This window comes from Staurois parvus, unplaced genomic scaffold, assembly GCF_062004578.1.
Source record: "Staurois parvus isolate SC_StPar_1 unplaced genomic scaffold, SC_StPar_1.0 ptg000472l, whole genome shotgun sequence".
Lineage (NCBI taxonomy): Eukaryota > Metazoa > Chordata > Amphibia > Anura > Ranidae > Staurois > Staurois parvus.
The window spans coordinates 362,301-388,947 of NW_028318268.1; the positions used below are offsets into that span (position 1 = coordinate 362,301).

Below are 26,647 nucleotides of genomic sequence, written 5' to 3' on the forward strand. Positions count from 1 at the left end.
TTCTAGTGCCTGCTGATCTGTGTCATTGTTGATGGTGGTGTGTTAGATCTGTCACTGTGTGGGATCGCTCAGATCACCTGCCTGCTCTCACAGCATTTTATCTCCTCCCATTGCCAGGGGAATTCCAGCCTGGGATCTGTCAGAGTGTGGATCCATCATCCTCCACTCACTGCAACTGTCACCCTGCCACTGCCAGCCACAGATACAGTCTGCTCGTGACACTGATTTTGTCTTTAACCACTTGAGCCCCAGAGGATTTACCCCCCTTAATGACCAGGCCTTTTTTTGCTCTTTGGCGCTGCACTAATTCAAATGATAATTGCGCGGTCATGCAATGATGTACCCAAACGAAATTTACGTCCTTTTTTTCACACAAATAGAGCTTTCTTTTGGTGGTATTTTATCACCTGTGCGCTTTTTATTTTTTGCGCTATAAACAAAAAAACCAGGAAAATTTTGAAAAAAAACAATATTTTCTACTTTCAGCTATAAAAAATATATCGTAAACTCAAAGTTAGTCATAAATTTAAGCCAAAATGTATTCTGCTACATGTTTTTGGTAAAAAAAATCCCAATAAGTGTATATTGATTGCTTTGTGTGAAAGTTATAGCGTCTACAAACTATGGTATAGATACTGTAATGTATGCCTTTTTTTGCTATACAGCGCTGCACTAATTAAAATGATAATTGCGCGGTCATGCAATGCTGCACCCAAACAAAATTTGTTTTTGGTAAAAAAAATCCCGTGCATTAGCGGGCAAACTGGCGCTATCTAGGAGGGGCGCTAACACTATCGGAAGTCACCAGTGACACTAATACAGTGATCAGTAAAAATCTGTTCACTGTAATCAATGACACTGGTGACAGGGCAGTGAAGGGGTTAACTGGGGGGGGGAGATTAAGGGGTTAAATGGGATTACTGGTGTATTAGCGGGCAATCTGGCTCTATCTGGGAGGGGCGCTAACACTATCGGAAGTCGCCAGCGACACTGATGCAGTGATCAGTAAAAATTGGTTCACTGATCAGTGACACTGGTGACAGGGCAGTGAAGGGGTTAACTGGGGGGGGGGCGATCAAGGGGTTAAATGGGATTACTGGTGTACTGGCGGGCAATCTGGCGCTATCTGGGAGGGGCGCTAACACTATCGGAAGTCGCCAGCGACACTGATACAGTGATCAGTAAAAATCGGTTTACTGATCAGTGACACTGGTGACAGGGCAGTGAAGGGGTTAACTGGGGGGGGGGAGATTAAGGGGTTAAATGGGATTACTGGTGTATTAGCGGGCAATCTGGCGCTATCTGGGAGGGGCGCTAACACTATCGGAAGTCGCCAGCGACACTGATGCAGTGATCAGTAAAAATTGGTTCACTGATCAGTGAAACTGGTGACAGGGCAGTGAAGGGGTTAACTGGGGGGGCGATCAAGGGGTTAAAATGTGATTACTGGTGTACTGGCGGGCAAACTGGCGCTATCTGGGAGGGGCGCTAACTCTATCGGAAGTCGCCAGCGACACTGATACAGTGATCAGTAAAAATTGCTTCACTGATCAGTGACACTGGTGACAGTGCAGTGCAGGGGTTAACTGGGGGGGCGATCAAGGGGTTAAACGGGATTACTGGTGTACTGGCGGGCAAACTGGCGCTATCTGGGAGGGGCGCTAACTCTATCGGAAGTCGCCAGCGACACTGATACAGTGATCAGTAAAAATTGGTTCACTGATCAGTGACACTGGTGACAGTGCAGTGCAGGGGTTAACTGGGGGGGGGGGGCGATCAAGGGGTTAAACGGGATTACTGGTGTACTGGCGGGCAAACTGGCGCTATCTGGGAGGGGCGTTAACTCTATCGGAAGTCGCCAGCGACACTGATACAGTGATCAGTAAAAATTGGTTCACTGATCAGTGACACTGGTGACAGGGCAGTGAAGGGTTAACTGGGGGGGGGGGGCGATCAGGGGGTTAAATGTGTCCTAGAGTGTTCTAACTGTAGTGTAGTGCTTGTGTACTCACTTTTTGGATGTCTTCTTCTCTGTCTGGAACGGAATGTGTCCAGGCAGAGAAGAATGACATCATATCCTGCCCTGTGTATTTGTCAACACAGGACAGGATAGGACAGGGACCGATCATGTGATTTCAGCCAGAAATCACTGGCTGAAATCTAATGATTGATCCCTCCTGGATCAAATCGTGTCACCCGCGGGTCGGCGAAAGTGTCGGGAGCGCGGAACTCGTTTTTAAACGTGGTTTTGCGCTCCACTGCCGCCCTGCACACGTACTTTTCAACAAAACCATGTTTTGTTGAAAAGTATTGTCTGAAATTGTAATTTAACTTGTTAGTCATGAAAATATAAATCTGCTAGTGTATGTAACACTACCCTCTTCCCAGATTGACAATGTAAGGCTACGTTCACACTAGCATTGTGTGCAGGCGAAAGAAAGATGTTTGGGAAGCGTTTTTACCGCTTCCCAAACACCTCGGACAATTCTGCACATTGCAGCACATGGTGCTGTTCTAACGGGAGTGTTAGCGTCGCGGCAAAACGGACACCTCTGGTTGAGTCAGGAGGCATTGAAGCCTCCTATTCTAGTCTATGGTGCCGCTCCACAAACGCCCGTCCAGCGTTTGCGGTGTGTTTGCGGTGCGGTTGTGACGCGGTTGCAAGGAGTTTGCGGAGCGGTAACACCATTCAAACTTCATTATAGGCGTTTGTAGGGTGTTTTTAACACTCGGCAAATGCCTAGCAACCGCCGCTGAACCGCGCATGCAGCGTTTGCGGAGCGTTTGCCAAACATTAAAAAACGCTCTGCAAACGCCGGACCAACGCTTGCCAAACGCTATAGGGGCGTTTGGCAAGAGTTGGTAAAACAGTCAAGTGTGAAAAAGCCCTTACTGTCCTAAGGTGCCTCCATTGTTCCTTCAGTGGACTGGTGACACGCCAAGGAAATGTGTTATCAAGTGAAGATACAGGGGAAAAAAAACTTAAAAAAAAAACCAAAGCAGCCGCCACTGTTAAGGATTGGTAAGCGGCAATATACTACATTTTTCTTTTTGGGTTTAAGACCGCTTTAACTTTATAGTACCTGTAGACATTAAATGCACTCTGTACTATTCTTGCAATCTTGACAAGTTTGGAAGGCAATCATACTGTCTAGTGATGTAGTAATTGAGCAGCAGGATTTACTGACACTGATTGAAGAGGATCTGCTAGTTTAAAAATAACATGTGCGCACAACACCTAATGCTTCATGTACTGTGACAAAGCTACAAGGTTTTCCTTCTCCCCTCTGCACCAGGAAAGGAGAGTTGAAATCTTTGAGAAAGTCAGTGCTGGCTTCACACTCAAGATAGGGACCTTAGATTGTAAGCTCTTCAGGGCAAGGACTAATGTGAATATTCAGCATGTGAACAATATATATGGCTGGTGTTATATAAATACATGTGATAAATTTAAATATTAAAAATGTATCATTATAATTTAGATTTTACAATTCTGTCCCCTACATGCAGTATTTTGGTCCATGTTTCTAAGAGCTCTCTAACCTGAGTTATGAGTACCTACCTGTCCCTCTCTCCTCCTGCCATGGCTGATCCGACAACAACTATTAACCACTGTCTGGGGCAATTGCTTAATTTTTCACACACATGTTAAAATCAGCATGTTTTGCTAGAAAATTACCTAGAATCCCCAAGCACTATATATTTTTTAAACAGAGACCTTGGAGAATAAAATGGCGGCTATTGCAATTTTTTTGTGTCACATGATATTTGTGCAGCCATATATCAAATGCAAATTTTCAGGAAAAATACAGACACAATAGAATAACCCATTTTTGGTAAAAATATAAATCTCCCTGCTCCCATTTACATCTAAACTCCTCGAGCGCCTCGTCTACACCCGCCTATGCTCTCACCTCAACGACAACCACCTCCTCGATCCCCTACAGTCAGGCTTCCGTCCCCTACACTCCACCGAAACTGCCTTACTCAAACTCTCCAACGACCTTCTAACCGCCAAAGCTAATGGCCACTATTCAGTGCTCCTACTCCTTGACCTCTCCGTGGCCTTCGACACAGTCGACCACCCCCTCCTCCTCAAAAAACTACACTCCCTCGGCCTCAGAGATTCTGCTCTCTCCTGGCTCTCATCCTACCTGTCACAACGCTCTTTCAGCGTTACCTATAATGCTACCACCTCCCCCTCACTCCCCCTCTCTGTTGGGGTCCCTCAAGGCTCTGTCCTCGGGCCCCTTCTCTTCTCCATCTACACCTCCTCCCTTGGCCAACTCATACACTCTCACGGCTTCAACTACCACCTCTATGCCGACGACACACAAATCTATCTCTCAACCCCCCACCTCACCCCCTCGGTCTCCACCCAAATCACACACCTACTGAGCGACATATCAGATTGGATGTCGCTCCACTTCCTTAAACTGAACCTCTCCAAAACCGAGTTTCTTGTCTTCCCCCCAGCCCGGACCCCACCCCCCATTGACTTCTCCATCACATCCAACAACGCCAATATCAAACCTGCCCTGCAGGCCAGAGTACTTGGTGTCATTCTGGACTCCAACCTATCCTTCCAGCCCCAAGTCCAATCTTTAACAAACTCGTGCAGACTCCACCTCCACAACATCGCCAAAATACACATGTTCCTAACCCCGGAAACCACTAAACAGCTCATCCACTCCCTCATCATATCACGACTCGACTACTGCAACTCCCTCCTCACTGGCCTGGCTCGCCGCTGGCTATCCCCGCTTCAGTCCATCCTGAATACGGCTGCCAGACTCATTCACCTTTCCAACCGCTCCGTTTCCGCCACCCCCCTCTGCCAATCCCTCCACTGGCTTCCGATTGCGCAACGGATCAAATTCAAAATCCTAACATTGACGTACAAAGCCGTCCACCATACTGCCCCGAACTACATCACTGACCTAATATCCAAGTACCGCCCAGCACGCACACTCCGCTCCTCACAAGACCTCCTTCTCTCTAGTTCCCTGGTCTCCTCCTCCCATGCCCACCTCCAGGACTTCTCCAGGGTGTCACCCATCCTCTGGAACTCCCTGCCCCAACCCATCAGATTATCACCTACTCTCCTCTCCTTTAGGCGTACCCTGAAAACCCATCTCTTCAGGGAAGCCTACCCTACCCCCTGCTAACTTGACCGACCTCCTCCACTCTTTCTACCACTCCATCCCCCACAGCTATCTCCTCCTGTACCACTATCCCCTCCCTCCTAGATTGTAAGCTCCAAAGAGCAGGGCCCTCAATCCCCTCATGTTTTGCATTGTATTGGTATTGTTCTGTCACATGTTCTGTCCCCCTTTGTAATGTACAGCGCTGTGCGAACAATTGGCGCTTTATAAATACTGTATAATAATAATAATAATAATGAGGTTGCATCAAGTAAATAGATGCCTCACATTTCAAGACTCAAAAATGCATGCAAAATTATGACAAATTTCAGTACCAAAAATGTTTCATAGGCAACGCTTTAAAAGCCTTTACAGGTTTTCAGTGCAGAGTTAATTGTAAGGCTAGGTTGACACTAATGCGGGTGGTTGTGGGAATTGCAGCTGTTCATTTCAGGCTTCATCACAGAGGAGATGGGGAATGGATGTTCCTCCATTTCCTCTGTGTAAAGGGATCCCAGCTCTTTACCGCGAGCAGCAGCAGCAGGAGGAGAGTGGCCCTTCTGGCACCATAAAAGTGATAGAGCGGCTGTAGAGAGGCATGGATCACTTTTACAAGACAACCAATATCTGGCTTTAAAAAAACGGTACCAAGATCATGGTTGCAGCTGTAACCACAATCTTGTGATAACCACTTTCTTACAGGCTGTATACATGTACACCAGTCAGCAAGTAGTTAAGGAGATGGCTGATTTAAAGATGCAGTTTGTCCCAGCTGTGAGCACTTTCATGAGGCAAGCAATATCAAGAGGAATGCCTCTTCATTGTTCTTGTTATTGCTTTCCATATGAAAGAAAAATATATTTGAAATATATTTTAAAAATATTCTTCCCAAATATATTGACATATATTTGAAATGCTACAATTTTGGTCATATTCAATATATTAAAAAACATATTTCAATAAATAAATATGCATTTTTTATTACAAAATATATAAAAAATATTTGTAAAAATACATTTCAAATATACTGTATGTCTTTAAAAATACAAATCTACATTTTTGGAATGCCTTTACAAATATATGTAAAAATTACTTTTTTATATTTTAAAAGAAATCTGAAGATTATATTTAAAAAATATTTTTCATACACGCAATATATATATGCAATATATGAAATGCGTTTTGTATACATTACAAAATATATGAAAAATATTTTAAAAAATATATATTTTTTAAATATATTCTTCAGATATTTTTTAGCATATAAAAAAGTCATTTTAACATATATTTTTACATATATTTGTAAATGCATTCCAAAAATTTAGATTTTTAAAGACATATATAATATATTTGAAAATTTATTTCTAAACATATTTTTCATATATTTTGTAATAAAAATACATTTCAACATTCCTCTTCTCCATCTACACCTCCTCCCTTGGCCAATTGATAAACTCCCACCGCCGATGACACACAAATCTATCTCTCTACCCCTCATCTCACCCCCTCAGTCTCCAATCGCATCACCAGACTACTAAGTGACATATCGGACTGGATGTCACTCCACTTCCTCAAACTCAATCTTTCCAAAACTGAGCTCCTAGTATTCCCCCCAGCCCGTGCCCCCCCTCCCTGACTTCTCCATCAAGATCAACAACACTATCATCAGTCCCACCCCTCACGCCAGGGTACTAGGTGTAATCCTAGACTCCAATCTGTCCTTTCAGCCCCAGGTCCAATCTCTGACAATCTCATGTAGACTTCACCTCTGCAAAATCTCCAAGATACGCCCGTTCCAAACCTCGGAAACCACTAAGCAACTCATCCACTCCCTTATTATATCACGCCTTGACTCCCTCCTCACTGGCCTACCTCATCGCAGGCTATCCCCTCTTCAGTCCATCGTGAATGGTGCTGCCAGACTCATTCACCTTACTAACCATTCTGTATCTGCCACCCCTCTCTGCCAATCCCTCTACTGGCTTCCAATTGCCCAACGGATAAAATTCAAAACACTAACACTGACGTATAAAGCCGTTCATAACACTGCCCCAAATTGCATCACCGACCTTGTCTCTAAATACCACCCAAACCGTACTCTCCGCTCCTTGCAAGACCTCCTACTCTCTAGCCCCCTTGTCTCCTCCTCCCATGCTCGTCTCCAGGATTTATCAAGGGCTTCACCCATCCTCTGGAACTCCCTACCCCAAGCTATCACTCTGCTCACCTTTAGTCACACTCTGAAAACCCATATCTTCAGGGAAGCCTACCCCGACCCCAGCTAATACTGGAATCAACTACTCCTCCTACCACTCCATCCCCCACAGCTAATTACCTCTTGTACCACTATCCCCTCCCTACTAGATTGTAAGCTCCAAGGAGCAGGGCCCTCTAATCCCACTTGTATTGAACTGTATTGTTACTGTACTGTCTCCCTCCATAATGTAAAGCGTTGAGCAAACTGTTGGCGCTATATAAGTCCTGTATAATAATAATAATAATATTTATTTTTTTAATATATTGATTATGGCCAAAATTGTAGTATTTCAAATATATGTCAATGTATTTGGGAAGAATATTTTTAATATATATTTCAAATATATTTTTCTTCCATGTGGGTTGTCTTTGAAAAATGCACATAACAAGACCAGTTGCCGCTATGAATCAGCCGTCTCCTTCATAGCTGTTGTCTGATCATTATAGCAGGAGGAGAGCTCAACAGGTAAGACCTCAGAACAAGGGTTAGATAGTTATTGCAAGAATAGGACCAATTACTACATGTACTTAGTCCCATAGGGAACAAAACTGTAAAATACAAAATTATAATGATAGATCTTCTTTAATCTTTACAGCAAGGAAGGTCACTGCCCCAGAACCAGCATGCAACTGATTCCCACTGAAAATCTCATCATTTGCATCATACGCGCAGCAGCCCATCCAGGCAGAGTAGGCAATAAAAACCTTGAAGCTTTGGTACAGTACAGAGCACACTAGGTGGTCTGCGCATATTATTTATAAATAGACATACCATCTTCCAATGACTTTTTTGATCTGAACTATAGTGAAAAAAAACTGAACATCACTTTGTACACTTAGAACACACTGTAAATACAGTATGTAATTACTCAGCCAAGCTTAATAAGTAAATGTTTTCATTCCGGTAAGCAAACAGATATTTTTCCTTGGAAATGTAACATACAGCTTGGCTATAAATATCAGATTTGCCTTATAGATAATTAATATTTGCTGTACTTCTTTAAAACAATATTTACACTCCATATTTTTTATAGCGATTGCACATTTAATTTAATTCAGCCAGTTTAATTAGGCTGTGTTAACTTCACTCCTTGCTGTTTGTTTTGTTATTATCAGCTGCCATTAATAAGAAATATTTTAATGAGCCTGAATCGCATTAAGGATGACAGATAACGCACCCGACCGATTCTTTCTCCAAGGATGACTTCTTCGTGTTCCAATACCCATTTGTCCTGATATGGGAGAAAATGAAAGGAAAACAATTATTTGTCATTGCAACTAACAATAAAATAACTGTAGATTGCTGCTCGATTATTTACATTTGTACTGCTAGTCCTTCGCAGTCTGCCTGCAAATATCTTTTATTTTTTTGGAGTAGAGCTCATAAATCGGACTCCTTCTGTGCCTCATGGGATGCAGTACCAGTCTGAAGATATTTACTATTAATTACTGGTATTTAGACAATGCATGTAGAATGTACACTGTATTACATTTTGTACATTCACAGCAGTCCCTGCTCTCAAGGAGCTTACAATCTACGGTCCCTATTTTACACCCATATACTTGGGCCAATTTAGACAGGAGCCAATAAACCTTTGTCTTTGGAGTGCTGGAAGAAACTGGAGTATCCAGAGGAAACCCATGCAGGTACAGGGGGGAAATACAAACTTCATGCAGATATTGTCCTGACCTAGTACTTCAAGGTAGAAGTGCATTCAATGGCTATAAAAATAGAAACTCTGTCCTTGTAGCAGAAATAGGCTCACCTTTGCCATTAGCAAAATATAGAACAACATAAGCAGACACATGCATGAGCAGAGACATTTCAATTGCTATTCATGTCCACAGATTACTAAGAAAGGGTTTAACCACTTGCCCTCCAGAGGATTTACCCCCCTTCCTGATCAGGCCATTTTTTGCATTACGGCGCTGCGTTATTTTAACTGACAATTGCGCGGTCATGCAACGCAGCACCCAAATGAAATTGATGTCATTTATTTCCCACGAATAGAGATTTCTTTTGGTGGTATTTGATCGCCTATGCATGTTTTATTTTTTGCACTATAAAAAAAAGATCGACAATGTTGAGAAAAAAACAATATTTTGGACTTTTTGCTAATAAATATGTCCAGTAAAAAAATTAAAACCTCAAAATTCATAAAAAATTTAGGTCAAAATGTATTCTGCTACATGTCTTTGACAAAAAAAAATCCCAATACGTGTAAATTAATTGGTTTACATGAGCGTTATAGCGTTTACAAATGGCGGTATAGATACTGGGCTTTTTTGTTTTTTTTTATTTTTACTAGTAATGGCAGCGATCAACGACTTATAGCAGGACTGCGGTACTGTTATGGGCATTCTGACACGGGGGGGGGGGTAACTGACTTGGTGTCACTGACATCCCCAATGACACCAATACAATGGTCAGTGCTAATAAAAAGCACTGACACTGTACCAATGGCACTGGGCATGAAGGGGTTAACATGTGGGGTGATCAAAGGGTCAACGGTGTGTCATTTTAATTGATGTTCTGTGTTTGTGCTTCACTGTAAGCTGTGCGCAGCCATACAAAGCAGTGTGCAGGAGCTGGCAGATGACAGGGAGGAGAACTGTTTTACCCTGTAGTAGTATTTCTGCTATAGGGTGGACCTAAAGTGGTTAATATTTAAAATGGTTAATATATATATATATATATATATATATATATATAAATAAAACATGATAATTGGAGTGAACATTGCAAACTATAGAACTTTAGGGTTTTTCCCTAAAGCAGTCTTGAAGGAGTACAATAAAAGGGTCAAGACATAAGAGACCCAAACAAAAAATGTGCTACATGGGAGGCAGCCTAGGTGGAAGAATGAGAGAGAAACCAGCTGGTCCAGGACAATGGAGCATACCATCAGCCCAAGTACAGCAATTGTGATACCAGGATCAACACCAGAATACAAGGCCCATCTTTACCTGCCAAAAAATTTACAGTAGGCTAAGGATCATCTGCAGTGGACTGATGATAACTATGTATTTTGTTACATTGAGTAAAAGTGGATGTAAACCCTTACACATACAAATGAAGTGACTGGCCTCAGGTAATACACAGAGATTAAACAAATCCTCCTACATAAGATGTACTTGTTTATCTGGAGGATTCTCTTCTCTGCTTCAAAGTCCTGAATTTATAAATCTCATCTGAGCTTTCAGAAATCATGGGGCAAGGAGCTGAAATGACACTTTGCAGGGTTCATTGAGACCTGATTGGAGGAAAGAGCCCCCCCCCTTCCGTCACACAGCACACATGAACAGATCTGATGCTGTCAATCACAGACTGTCACTTCCTGTCACTTTTTTTCTCTTGGTGTCAGTAAAACCTGTAAGATGTATCTCTTGCAGATAGCAGAGGAATGAGGCAGCAGACAGAAATGGCACTTAGTGCTCCGGATTGAGACAAGTACACACTATACAGGGATATGCTTTCTTCATATTTAATGTCTGAGGTTTACAACCACTTTAAGGTATTAATGGTGAGGTGTTATGACAGTGTGTGGCATAATGTTTCTTGATGAACTCATAAACAGGAGGTATAGAAAAGATCACCCACTCTTCAACTCGGGGAAATCATGTGGTGCACTAATATTTATTTTATTAGCTTCAAATTTGAGACATTAAAGCAGAACTTCACTCTCTCAATAAGCATTGACTAATTCTAATCCTTATGCTGCTAGGATTAGTAAATAGATAGGAAATTCTATCATATTTACTTGTTTTAAACTTTTTTTTTCCATTTCTTCAGTTACTTTCCTGGCTTCCATGCCTAGGCAAATTACGTCATCCATCCCAGGAGTCTTCAGGAGGGGTTTTCTCAGCTAAGCACACCCTCCTGCCTTCATGCCTAAGCTAAGGGCAGATGGATTCCAGGAAGTAAATGCTACATGAATTGTCTGCCCTTACTCAAGATAGCCACAACCAGAAATCCTGGAAGGTGTTTTTCTTCAATAATTCTATTTGATTGTGGCATTGAAATACAATAATACAAAACAGAACCTAGCTCACCCACACAGGGGCCTAAACTGTGTTTTTCAATGTGATTTATCAGGAAAGTAAAGCATGGAGACATGGATGGAAGGGTAAGTTTGCTTTGAATATTAAAAATTAATTAAACAGCATTTTTGGTTTGTGGTGCTCAGATGCAGTGCAGATCCTCTTTAAAGGACCCTTGAGGAGTCACTGCTTTAAGGATGAAATTCTGGGCAAAGGTCCCTGCATGAATACGTAACTGGAGAGGAGTTTCTGTTTTTCAGGTTACTGTGTGAATATGACCCATGCTGGTATTGTCATGGTTTACACTTTGGAGCCATTCTATACACAGATGCTCTTTGGTAATGGTATGCAGACTTCTTTTTATATCAACTAACTGTTTTTTTAGTAAGGCTAGACATAGATGATGCAATTTTCTTTCCTGCAACCACGGGTCAATCATTCACAATCAGTGTTAAAGGGGGAATCCCTCCTGCACCTCTACTGTGGTCTGCCTGTGGGGAGCCTTCCGTGCTGGCAGAACACAAGGATCACTGTTGGCGACTATAGCCACCAGCAGTAATCACATGCAAAAAAATCCGACAGGCTGGTTGTACTGAAGTAGATTGATGGATAGGTTTCAGTACAACCAGTCTGCCTGTAGATCAGGGGCGGACTGACCATTTGGAAACTCGGGCACTGCCCGAGGGCCCGGGGTCAGTAGGGGGCCCCACGAGATGCCCCTTGTACCTTTTTCATGGGCTTTTTTGAGTTTGGGCAAGGACACAGGGGCCCCATGATCCCCTATTGCCCGGGGGCCCCATGATCCCCTATTGTTGTCAGTCTGCCCTGCTATACATGGTTGAAATATTGTTTGTTCCCTGCTTAACTGGTCAAGATTCGGCCCATCTATAGGCTGCTTAGGAATTTTTGCTAGCTGGCAAGATAGCACATAGGGACCATCTTTCTAACTACACTTGGACTGGAATGTAATCACTGAAAGTAATTACATGATTATAGTAAGTTGTGAACCACAAACCTAGCACTAAGCCCTGGTTCACACTGATGCGGTGTAGAATTTGCAGCGTTTTCAGTGCGAACTCCGCTCCGCATCAGAATCGCACCCCGTTCATGCGAGCTGCTGTGGGTGTGTATGTTAAGTTAAGAACACCCTGAAAGCGGTCCGCAAAACGCGGTGCAATGTGCAGAATCGGATCGCATAGGTGTGAATACCCATGCGATCCGATTCTAGTGCGGACCAAAAAAAGGGTCCTGCATGTTTTTGGTGCGGGTGCGGTGCAGTTAGAGCCATACAAAATGTATGGCTCCAATCGCACCGCACACAAATCGCATGTGATTTGCACAGGAATGCGGTGCGGTTCCTGTGCGAATCACATGCGATATACCGCACCGCATATATGTGAACCCTGGAGGGTGAGAGTCCCTATCTCAATGTTTACAGAACACAAGCAGATAAGAATATGTATAGTTTCCCAAAATCAAAATATATAAATGATTTTAAAAGCCTGTTTACGACCACCAATACTGGAGTTTCATCATAATGTATGGATTCTTTCTACAAAGTTGACATTTTTATTACATGAAGAAAATCAAGTTTGCTACATTTTGTATTCATATTTACGGTACGAATACAGATAATCTCTGTTTGTGAAAAGTGATAAAAAGACAGATTCCTACCTTTACAATGGCTTTACTAAGGATAACACCACTCTTTTTGGTGACCAATTGTTTGGTCTTCATAAAATGGTCAATGAGCAAAGGAATGGTTGTATAGCCTTCACCTTCCAGCCTGTACATGTTCTTAGAAAAAAAAAAAAAAAGATCAAAAGTCATTCTGAGGTCTCTTTGGGGTTTTAACTGTAGATTTCTATGTGCTACAATTGTATTTAGTTAGTATTATTCCCACAAGAGATGCAAACAGGAAACCGAAAAAGATAATATCCTTACAATAAACTCTATGCAATATTTCATATTGATGTACAATAATCAGAGACTCTCAGAATCTGATTGCAGACTTCTCATTTTTTGCCACAGATCCAAAGTCACCTCTTATCTGACTAGGACTGATTGGAGATTGATTATTCAGAATTTAGTATAATATGATACAGCCACTTTTCATAACCATTTTTCCTAGGAACCTTAGGGTTCCTCCAGAGATTGCTAGGCGTTCCCTGAGCAATGAACAGTAAGTCACTATTATTATTATTATACAGTATTTATAAAGCGCCAATAGTTTGCTCAGCGCTGTACATTACAAAGGGGGACAGAACATGTGACAGAACAATACCAATACAATGCAAAACATGAGGGGATTGAGGGCCCTGCTCTTTCAAGCTTACAATCTAGGAGGGAGGGGATGGTGGCACAGGAGAAGATAGCTGTGGGGGATGGAGTGGTAGGAAGAGTGGAGGAGGTCGGCAAGTTAGCAGGGGGTGGGGTAGGCTTCCCTGAAGAGATGGGTTTTCAGGGTGCGCCTAAAGGAGAGGAGAGTAGGTGATAATCTGGTGGGTTGGGGCAGGGTGACACCCTGGAGAAGTCCTGGAGGCGGGCATGGGAGGAAGAGACCAGGGAACTAGAGAGAAGGAGGTCTTGTGAGGAGCGGAGTGTGCGTGCTGGGTGGTACTTGGATATTAGGTCAGTGATGTAGTTCGGGGCAGTATGGTGGACAGCTTTGTACGTCAGTGTTAGGATTTTGAATTTGATCCGTTGCGCACTATTGACATCAATAATATTTTTAGCTGGTAAGTGAACATTCTTCCCATTGACTACGTATACACCTATATAAGAAGGCCCTGCTCCAATGACCATCAACATAAGGGAACATTTCACTGATCACCAATCCAAGAAGTCTCTTTTCTTCTTTCTGACCCCCAGTGTAAGGGGGAAAGTCAATTACCACCAATGTAAAGGGTAAACTTTTTTGGGAAACTACTATCTCTTGTTCCCAGAATGCACTTTCACTCAAAACAAACTATAAATTGATATACCGTTGATACTTATTTCCCACTCAAGTTGCACACTACATCCTAGGTCATGGCAGGTCTTGTTTTCGGGGGTTGCTTGGAACCAGGCATTTATACTCACATATGGTGGACCTGCTCAATTGTCCATGCTTTGTGGACCCAGATCTGTCTACAATGTGTTGCATATACTCCTAGAGCAGCGGTTCTCAACCTGGGGGTCGCGACCCCTTTGGGGGTCGAACGACCATTTCCCAGGGGTCGCCTAAGACCATCAGAAAACACATATTTCCGATGGTCTTAGGAACCGAGACACAGCTGCTGTCTCAGGCGATGTGTGGGCGGGATGATACGCTGCTCCTGTCACCTGGCCACACCTCCGGGATCGCTCAGCAGCTCCGCCTCCTCGCCGCTGATTGGCCACCGGAACTGTAGCTCAGGAGAGGCACACAGGCGGCCAATCACCGACGAGGAGGTGGAGCTTGGAGAGGAGGAGCCGAGCGGCAGCTCGCGTACATCAAAGAAGACCGAGGGAGCTGCCGGAGCGAGTGAAGAGGAGAGCGGCCAGAGAAGGAAGACAGCTGACAGGTAAGTGAGAGAGCGAGCCCAGGCTGGAGCAGGGGTCAGCAAAGTAAGTATCATTGGTGTCAGTGGGAGGAATAGTGCCCCATCATTTGTGTCACTAATACCAACGATGGGGCACTATTCCTCCCCCCACTGACACCAACGATGGGGCACTATTCCTCCCCCCACTGACACCAACGATGGGGCACTATTCCTCCCCCCACTGACACCAACGATGGGGCACTATTCCTCCCCCAACTGACACCAACGATGGGGCACTATTCCTCCCCCAACTGACACCAACGATGGGGCACTATTCCTCCCCCCACTGACACCAACGATGGGGCACTATTCCTCCCCCCACTGACACCAACGATGGGGCACTATTCCTCCCCCCACTGACACCAACGATGGGACACTATTTCCCCCCCCCCCCTGACCCCAATGATGGGGCACTATTCTCCCCTCCACCACACTGACATCAATGATGGGGCACTATTCCTCCCACTGACACCAATGATGGGGCACTATTCCTCCCACTGACACCAATGATGTGGCACTATTCCTCCCACTGACACCAGTGATGGGGCACTACTCCCACTGACACCAGTGATGGGGCACTACTCCCCCCACTGACACCAGTGATGGGGCACTATTCCTCCCACTGACACCAATGATGGGGCACTACTCCCCCCACTGACACCAATGATGGGGCACTACTCCCCCCACTGACACCAATGATGGGGCACTATTCCTCCCACTGACACCAATGATGTGGCACTATTCCTCCCACTGACACCAGTGATGGAGCACTACTCCTCCCACTGACACCAGTGATGGGGCACTACTCCCCCCACTGACACCAGTGATGGAGCACTACTCCCCCCACTGACACCAATGATGGGGCACTACTCCCCCCACTGACACCAATGATGGGGCACTATTCCTCCCACTGACTCCAACGATGGGGCACTATTCCTCCCACTGACACCAACGATGGGGCACTATTCCTCCCACTGATACCAACGATGGGGCACTATTCCTCCCACTGATACCAACGATGGGGCACTATTCCTCCCACTGACACCAACGATGGGGCACTATTCCTCCCACTGACACCAACGATGGGGCACTATTCCTCCCACTGACACCAACGATGGGGCACTATTCCTCCCACTGACACCAACGATGGGGCACTATTCCTCCCACTGACACCAACGATGGGGCACTATTCCTCCCACTGATACCAACGATGGGGCACTATGCATCCCACTGACATCAGTGATGGGGCACTATTCCTCCCACTGACACCAGTGATGGGGCACTATTCCTCCCACTGACACCAGTGATGGGGCACTATTCATCCCACTGACATCAGTGATGGGGCACTATTCCTCCCACTGATACCAACGATGGGGCACTATTCCTCCCACTGATACCAATGATGGGGCACTATTCATCCCACTGACATCAGTGATGGGGCACTACTCCTTCCACTGACACCAATGACATGGCACTACTCCTCCCACTGCAAAATTACAGTTATGAAGTAGCAATGAAAATAATTTTATGGTTGGGGGTCACCACAACATGAGGAACTGTATTAAGGGGTCGCGGCATTAGAAAGGTTGAGAACCACTGTCCTAGAGGCTACCATTTCGATGACACCAAGCAAGGCATTGCTCAAGTTGAAACCAGAAGAACTCTTCAAACACAAGAGTTATGACCTGTATAATCAGGACCACCAAACAAGTTATAGCCAAAACATGGCTAACCAACACCCTACCCTTGGAAGCTGTCAAAGCTAAGTTAGGGGCCTTTCACACTGATCAGTTTTTGATCAGTTTTTCATTTAAAAAAAGGAGAGGAAAAATGTATTAAAAATGCATCCCTTTAAATTCTATGGAACTTTTTACATCGGTCAGTTGCATTTCGGACTGCTTTCACACTGCTTTGATGAAAAAAATGCTGTAAAAACACTTACTGCATCCCTTTAAATCCTATGAACCGCTTCACACCAGTCAGTTGGGTTTTTAAATGTAATTTTTTGTGCACGTTTGGTGCAATGCACTGGATGCTAATGATAAATTGACTGCTAAACTCACTGAAACCATGTGTAATCACAAAACCTGGAATCCATGGATCTTGAAATGTATGCCCCCAGACCATCGTCTCCTATACCTATGAGAGGTTGTTCCTTTTGCCCTCAATTGACACACCACCATCTAGCTTTCTCCGATTCCCTAACCCCCTTCCGCTCTCCAACTCTCTTGTCACCATTTTTCTCTTTCTTCTTTTACCTATTTCCTTCTCTCTTTTCTCTTCTCACTAGTTGTCACAGGGCTTTGGTTTTGAAGCCAGATATTGGTCAAATACACACATGTCTTATATCATTTGCAACTCTTTGACCTTACCCTAACTATTGGCCTGCGAGCCATGCTGAAGCCCCACATATACTGTTTTGGGCTGTGCAATCTGGTGAAAATAATAAAATTATTGAACAACAAGGGAGGAACTTTTCCACTTACCTTTACTGTAAACAAGCATTTCTTTACTGATTAACATGTTAGAGAATAGTACAATTTTACCTGCCCACATTTCTCTGTCCTTTATCATTTTAGTTATTTAATTTCATTATTATTACTGAAAATAATTTGGTGGTATAGAGCAGCTCTGGGTGTCAAATATGCAAATAGCATCACATTCCTTATTTTTTTATTAATCCATACATCTACCACTTGCTGTTTAGGCTTATGTACAGGGAGCTGTAGATAAAGTAATTATTACCAGAGGTTCCTGGAGACCTGAAATTTATTACAAGAGTTTATCCATGTTAACAAGGTTGAGAAAGGATGCTCTAGCCAGATAAGACATAACATACAATCTGTATACAGTAGGCTGTACTACATATTTTGCTTGCTCATTGTATACCTTACTAAGGGTAGCACCCCTTTGATAAATAGAAGATCTGGTGAAATATTGCAAGTCATATAAACACAGTTGCTTACATCTACACACTGAATGATGAAATGTCTTGGCTGTCCATCCCAAAGTACAGAGAGTACATATTCTTGCTTTCCCTGACTCTCTCGAACAAGGAAGTCCCCATTGTTTAATAGCAGTCCCTGGACTTCAGTCCGTGGAATAGCACCATGGTACCAGCTCTGCTGCGAGAGTGGCTTCTGGACATCAGGAACCAATGGAACAAGAGGTGGGAGCTGTAAAAAACAAACATACAATGTAATAGTTAGTGCTGGATTTATAGAAAATTATTCATAATTTCATTGAACATGAAAGAACATTGAAAAAATCTGAAGAATATATTTTAAAAAAAATCTGAAGAATATATTTTAAAAATATATATTTTTAAAAATATGTATTTTTAAAATATATTCTTCATATTTTTTAACATATAAAAAAGTAATTTTAACATATATTTTTACATATATTTGTAAGTGCATTCCAAAAATGTAGATTTGTATTTTTAAAGACATGCAGTATATTTGAAAATGTATTTTTAAAAATATTTTTCATTTATTTTGTAATAAGAATGCATTGCAACATACTATATATACATATATATACTGTATGTTGAAATGCATTTTTATTACAAAATATATAAAAAATTTTAAAAATGCATTTAAAAAAAAATAATATATATATATATATATTTTTTTTTTTTCTTAATGTATTGAATATAGCCAAAATTGTAGTATTTCAAATATATGTCAATATATTTGGTCAGAATATGTTTAAAATTTATTTCAAATATATTTTTCTTCCATGTGGGAAGGAGGTCAACTGCAGGTGAATATACCTGTTTGTGAACTCTGACTTGTCTCTCCAGCTTTTAAAACTGACATGGAAAGCAAGCTGCATTTACCCATGATTACAACCCCTATTTCATTTTTTTAAACCCAATTGAACTTTCAGTTTTTATCAACTAAATACATTCCAATTGCATAAAAAAAAGGTGTGCAAAGTGTTCAAGCTGTTTTCTTTGCAAAGCAGCTACAACCCATGTAGGAATGCCTGACCCCTTCCAGCATACTATAGAGAAGGACAATTGCTTTCTTTGTGGAAGTAGAAGGAACACAATCTTTGTTGATTACAGACCTATAGGTCTGATTCAGCAGGGGGCAGACTGACCGTTAAAGCACTTGGGCACTGCCCGAGGGCCCAGGGTTAGTAGGGGGCCCCATGAGATGCCCCTGGTACCTTTCTGAGGCTTTTTTGGGTGTGGTTTGAGTGTGTGCGAGGACATAGGGGCCCCATGATCCCCTATTGCCCAGGGGCCCATGAGTTGTCAGTCCACCACTGGCAGGGGGCATGTTGAACCTCTGCACAGAGACCACTGCTCCCCAACAAAAAAGCAAGGGTCCTTCTTTATAGCATGCTGGCAAGAGACAGGTTTTTCTACTTATGCTGTGGCTGCTTTCTAAAGAAAATAAACAGCAAGCTTTTTTTATGCACCTGGAATGTAATTATCTGGCTTTCACTGAAAGTGCAATCAGGCTTTTAAAGCAAATGTGTTTTTAAGCAAAAAAAAAGAAGAAAAAGAGCAGCTACAAAAAATATTATCTAATGTAATGTTTACAAAAAGATGTTTTTATTTCATTCTATAGCCAGATTTAAAAAAAAAAATGTAATGTGGCTTTCTTGCAACCATGGCAACAATGGGGGCGCTTTCTTTACTGTGTATAGACCTCTTCCCGAAATATAATTTCCTGCCCATGCTCACTGTCTTTCCCAGTTTATTAGACTGGGGAGGATTATGTGATTATAGCAGGCAGACATCTCACTTAGCACCCTAGAAGTGACTAAGTATGTGCAAATTTCAGCACAATAGCAGCAAGTAAAGCTCAGCAATTAAGTTTCCTAAAATCTTTGCAATTTAGATAACTAACCAGGAAGATTGTTTTTTATTATTTACAAAAATGAAGTCTATAAAACAGCAGGATTGCCTGATAACAAGAATTGGTAAACATTAGCCTTAATGGCTGGGATCTCAAATGACAACGTGATGTTTGAGGACTCAGCTTGATAGTTTTTCACCAGATTTTGATACCCTGCAGCAAGTTATACAATATGAAAAGTAGGAAAATGCCTTAAGCCTAGTACACGCGATCAGAAAATTGTATGAAAAATACCGCTTTCAAAAGGGATTGCACGATAATCTGATCGTTAGTACTCTTAGATTGTAAACTGCAAGGATCAGGGCCCTCCTATCCCTCTTGTATTGAACTGTATTTTTCATGTATTGTCTCCCGTTATACTGTAAAGCGCTGAGCAAACTGTTGGCGCTATATAAATCCTGTATAATAATAATAGTACACAGCTTTTGTCTGAAATTATTTAAAGAGACAAGCATGAAAATTTTTCTTGTACGATACCAGATTGTACAATTTTCATTCAAACAGTACAGTTTTTGTCTGAAAATACAATAACAAAAACATATCACTTCCAAATTTGTATTCTGTCCTACGAGAATTTTCATAACTTTAATAACCTTTTCATTATCGATATGAGACTAGCATGCGAAAAAGGATGATTATATCTGCAAAGCTCATTCTCCCTGCTGAATGGAGAGCCTTAGCTTTGACTCAGCAGGAGTTGTGCTGGACCGCTGCAGAGGGACCAATGCTTGCACACAGAGAGAAAGGGTCCTTACCGTCAGCATGCTGACAGGGGACAGGCTTTTCTACTCAAGCTGTGACTGCTTTCTATAGAAATCAAAGCTTAAAGTGTTCCCAAACCCAGGACCCTGAATCCACTATATCTGGTCTCCCACAGTACCCAGAACATGGAAATGCAATTATTTTAGTAAATATAAACTGCTAAATACCTTTTCTCACCAGCAGTTAGAACAGTCTTGTGACTTCTATCAGTGTCCAACAGAGCACTGGTTAAAGCTTGTAGAAGGAGTTTTAATTCTCTCCTATGAGGCTGCAGGACCTCTGACCGTATGTTTGGACAATGCTGATTGGTCCTGTGCTGATCACATGCTCCCTCCCAAGAAAAAAAACCTTTCTAGCAATACACACTAAACTGAGCATGTTCAGAGTGACTCCAAGTCTCTGTTTTATCAGAAGTAATATTGGGGACAGTAGAGGAAAGGGAGGATCAGAGAAGACAGGATCAAACATCCTTTTTACACAGTGTGGAGGATTAACCCTTTAGGTTCCACAGTGAGTATAACAAGCATGTTTTACTGCATATACAGACTGATTTTACTGTTGTGGGATTAGTAACACTTTAAGACTTTTGTTTTGAAATGTATTTAGCCGATTTGAACTGAAAGGTCAAATTAGGCTTTGCCTAATTATAATTAAAGTGCTTGGTAGATATAAGAAATGTGATGCCTAAGTGTATGGGGCCTAACTGTGGGGTTTTTACTACAGCTGGAGATCAGGCTCACTTCTGCATAAAAACCAATCAGCTTCCAGGTTTTATTTCCAAAGCTTAATAGAACAAGCTGAGGTTAGAAGCTGATTGGTATCTATGCTGAAGTGCGCCTGATTTTGCACTCTCCAGCTTTAGTAAATAAACCCTTGTGTTACTTGTAGAAAAATTGTCAGGGACTGAGGTGTCAGTTTATGAACCAGCGGTAATAGATCGCTGCTCAGTTCTCCGGCATTCTCGGAGAACACAGTTCTCCTGTGAATGCAGTTTATGAAGCAGTTCTCCGAACGAAGGGAGAACGGTCTCCAAACGCTGGAGAACGGTCTACAAACTCTGGAAAACGGCTCATTTTACTATAATCTCACGAGATTACAGTAAAAGATCAGTTTACTAAACAGAGGTAAATTATCTCTGCTTAGTTTTCGGTCCCTCTGATTCTCCAGCTCTGGGCTGGAGAATCTGGAGGGAGAACACAGATCTCCAGAGAAGGGCTGACATGATCTCCTGAGTGTCATAAACTGTGAATGACCAGAGAATAGCTGAGATCTGTTGAATCGCAGCTATTCTCTGTGTCATAAACGGACACCTGAGACCAGAGGAGAAATTGAAGGTCCAGCAAGGAGATAGGGCAGAGGAGATGACCACATACCAGCAATAAAAGAATACTATTGTTACTCTGTGTAGAGTGTTTAGTACAACAGCAAAAGCACACTTTTTTTTTTTTTTTAAAGTAATCTGAACTTGGAATGAAAAATAATGAGGTAGACCCAAACATGTACTATATATGTGTATAGTTACAGTACATAGGTTGAAAAAAAGACACAAATCCGTCTAGTTCAACCACTAGAAAAAATACATTAAAAGAAAACTTACATATACAAAACCCTATACCTACTGTATAAAGCTTGATATAATTTGCTCCAGGTGGGAAAAATAAATTCCTTTTTGATCCCACAGGAGGCAATCTGATATTCCCTGGATCAACTAACCAGATGTTAATAGATCCTCATGCACATGGGCAGAAAAAAATGCCACTGTCTGGAGTTTTTTGTATTCCTCGAAATGCAATTCTATTTTAGCCACACACATCAGAGGTTTAGATCAGCATTTTAGGTGCAGTATTTAAAGGCATAAAAACACACACCAAAAAGTGTGTTCAAAGAGGATCCTATGAGCTTAAGTTACAAGCGTACGCATGGAAACGTACCCATATGCACATAAATGTATTCCTATGGCCAGAATAAATTAAAAATTGTGACATTAGAGGCCTTTTTCTACCAAGCTCCAGTAGAAGAAAAAAAACACCATATTTTGGGGGATTAAATTCATATGCCATGTGCATAAGGCCTTATCTATAAGGGTTATATTTGTGCATTTAGGAATGCATCCAACTCTTTTTTTTAAACAACCTAGTGAGCTGGCCAGAACTAGTTCTTGAGGGAGTCTATTCCACATTTTTCACAGCTCTTACTGTGGAGAAGCCCTTCCATATTTGGAGGCTATATCTTCTTTACTCCAGATGTAAAGAGTGCGCCCTTGTCCTCTGTGATGACCTGAAACTGAGTAACTCCACACCAAGTTCACTATATGGACCTTATGTATATACTGTATATCATATCCCCCCTTAATCTCCTCTTCTCAAGAGAGAATAAATTCAGTTCCTCTTATCTTTCCTCATAGCTGATCTCCTCCATGCCTCTTATCAGTTTGGTTGCCCTTCTCTGTACTTTCTCCAGTTCCCCAATGTTCTTTTTGTGAATTGGTGCCCAAAACTGAACTGTATATTCCAGATGAGGTGTTACTAATGATTTGTACCGGGGTAATATGATATCTCTCTCTCTGGAGTCTATACCTCTTTTAATACAAGAGAGGATTTTGCTCGCTTTAGAAACCGCAGCTTGGCATTGTATGCCATTATTAAGCTTGTGATCTACCAGAACCCCCAGATCCTTCTCCACCATTGATTCCCCCAGTTGTACCCCCCCAGTATGTATGATGCATTCATATTCTTAGCCCCCAAGTGCAGAACCTTATATTTATCAACATTAAACCTCACTTGCAAGTTTTCACATGCTACCTTACCTGGATACAGGGTGCTGATTTGAAAACAATGTCTTATAAGTTCTCATGCACACTTGGTGTTTTGATAACGCTGGTAATGTTAGCTGTGTAAAGTCACGATAAAAACCTGAGTTTTTCCAGTTTATTTTAGCATTTTTGCATTAGCGTTTAGCGGCATTTTGCCACGGTTAGCAGCTTTTTCCCACATTTGCGATTTTTAGCGTTTTTTTTTTCCCCAAAAACAAATTGGGGGGGGGGGTCAAAAAAAAATTTGGGGGGGTCAAAAAACTTCCAAAAACGCTGGTTTGCGGCATTTTACCGCGTTTTTCAGCATAGAGCATTTTTACAGCTATAAAACCACCAGTCCTTGTTTTTTTTTCAGTCAAAAAACGATGATTACAGTCTATATGTGAATGGACACATAGGATAAAATGCTGGGGGGGGGTTTACTAGCTGTAGAACTTAAAAAAATCAGAGCAAAATGAAAACTTCAAAAGCCAAAAGCAGCCGCTGTAAAAACGTCAAGTGTGCATGAGGACTAAGTGTCAGCATGTAAACAATCATAAAGCTGGCCATCCACAATTGGAGTTTTCTTAGATCCGCCTGTAAGCTAATTAAAATGAATCTAACAGATCCCTCCTCCATGCTATACTGAGCGGATGGATGAATCTCCCGCAGCAGCTATTCAGACAGTGGCTGTCAGACTACTCGAACAGTAGCTGCATCTGATTGGATTGATTGATTCAAGCACTTTTGTTTTTTCAATCAAAGGTTGTCGGGAGGGGGAGTGGTGACAGGACCATCCACAAAATAAATTTTGCCCATTTCATCAGCAACTGGCCAAAATTCACATGGCATATGGCCAGCTTTATGCCCCAAACACTGAATGAGAGGGAAGTAAAAATAAAAATGAAATGTATTGCTTCACTGAAAACTGCTTGTCTCTGGCATAATGATATGATTAATAAGTCTTCTCAGCTTTCTGTTTAGACTAGCTGTTTTTCAGGAAAATGAAATTTTGAAGACAGCTGCACTGACAGTTCCCTTTTCAGTGATGATGACATGCCATTTTTCTTACACAGCTATTTATATCCTTAAAATGACTATTATCATGTCATTTATTTAGTAAGCTATGAATTATAATTTCTCCAGTGACAGAAGAGGAACGAGAACCATAAGAAGACGTGTGATGAATCTTTCTGGGCATCTGAATGTGATCTGAAAAATCTTCCAAATGGTCAGGAGATCAGAAATACTGCTCCAATACAGAATTACATATAAACATACAGCATACTTTTATATTGTGTTCCGCTGTGCTTTGTCTTTAGCTATGATCAACACAATGGGGGGATTTATTAAAACTGGAGAGTGCAAAATTTTTTTAGAAACCAATCAGCTTCCAGGTTTTATTGTGAAAGCTTAATTGAACAAGCTGAGGTTAGAAGCTGATTGGCTACCATGTACAGCTGCACCAGATTCTGAGTGCGACAGTTTTAGTAAATCTCCCCTATTAAGTAAATTGGTATTACATAAGCTGCTTGCAGAATTTGTTTGTGCAAGTCCATGGGAAAGGAAACTTAATTGAAAAGAATTATTAGTTCTGACATTGCACCCTTCTAGAATGTTACTGGTTGACAATTCTGATTTACAGAACAAAAAGTGGATCAATAGGAGACAGTGGGGTGTATTTGTAAAACATTCTGCAGAGCTGTTCATACCGTGAAACAACATGTACATTCATTATGGGTGAATGGGGGCAAAAGCTAACGCAATTAGGCAATTTCCTCTCCAGGTCAAAATGTTCTTCATGGAAGGGGCCTGTACACACCAGAATGTGGTGCGGGAAACCCGTGTTCTGTGTGCGTTTCCCATACTGTGTTCAAAATGCACTGCGGTTGAAATCTGCAGCGAGTGTCATTATTAAGTTAATGCAAAATGAATGTCACCAGCACACCGTGGATCTCCATTAAGGGTCCAAAGATTTAATCCGCACTCACATACTTACAGCAAAGGAAAGTTTCTTTGCTTTGCTGTAACTATGAGAGTGCGGATTAAAGCTTTGGACCCTTCATGGAGATCTGCGGTGTGCTGGGGACATTCATTTTGCTCTGATTTTCTTGGTTCCAGTCGACGATCGTTGCAGCACCCATTTACACACACAGCCATCTTGTGATGCAGGAACGTGTGCATTTGGATCTCTCAAAATTTCAATATTAAGTTAATGAAACCCCCAAATGCAGGTCACAATCACAGTGCTCCTGCCTGCACCGCACAGTAGTACCATGCAATCCCATTGCTGTATGTTTTTTTAAAGTAGTGCATGCACTACTTATGGTGCAGTCTGGCACAATTTCAGTAATTTCAGATGAATGGGCTGAAATTGCACTGCACCCGGATCGCGCGTGCATCGCACAGGAATGCACAGCGCATTCCTGTGCAAACCATGGTATGAACCAGCCCTAAATCAAGAAAATCTTGCTATATGGGAACTATATAGAGTTGATGATCATAGGACATAATTACTTATTTCCTATGATTGTCAGCTCCATCTAATGGACATAATGCAATATTTTTTTGATTCACTCTCCTCAGTATGAAGAATAACATTTGATCTGGAAAAAATAGCCTAATAACATGGTGATATACTGACTACCATAGTTGTATGTTCAAGATTTCAGCTTCTACTTTTTCAGTAAAGAATTTTATGTATAGACAAATAAATACATTTATGAATTTTACAGAGTCGGGTTTTCCTTATTGGTACTTAAAAAATCCCATGGTAACACAATAACAATCAGTTTTGCCGTCATTCACACAAATAGGAGACATGGGAGGGAAGCTGTGTGTTGTCATGGGGACTTGAGGAAACAGCATTACCAGTGATTGTAAGATGTGTTTTCCCCTTTGCTCCATGACAGCATGACACATGAGATATAACAGATTTTACCTAGGAATGGGAAGCTGCAGAAACTCCACGACCAAACCTCAGATCTACATCATCAGAGACTTCTAGCTCAAAGTGCTTTGCAAAGATGCTGGAGCTTGGCCACAATGGTGATCAAAATATTTGTTCCAGTGGTACAGTGGCTGCCTCTGCCCATGAAACTGACAAAACCCTGGTTGGGTAAATTCAAAGACTGTTATTCCTTGTGAAGAGTAAGCCAAGGAAATAGGCATCTCATTCTCTCATAGACCCTCATTCCCTCATCGATGTGGGGGCTG

At 42.0% G+C, this 26,647-nt stretch overlaps 1 protein-coding gene across 1 annotated transcript in view; it reads right to left on the minus strand.

Moving 5' to 3' along the window:
• The window catches only part of FES (FES proto-oncogene, tyrosine kinase), a 248,334-nt gene that overhangs the window by 46,371 nt on the left and 175,316 nt on the right, over positions 1-26,647 (minus strand). The window contains exons 11-13 of the mRNA XM_089689378.1: positions 17,971-18,180; positions 13,116-13,238; positions 8,579-8,632 (exon numbers count right to left, since the gene is read on the minus strand). Of these exons, the coding sequence (XP_089545504.1) occupies positions 8,579-8,632; positions 13,116-13,238; positions 17,971-18,180 (387 nt within the window). The remainder of the gene's footprint in view (positions 1-8,578; positions 8,633-13,115; positions 13,239-17,970; positions 18,181-26,647) is intronic.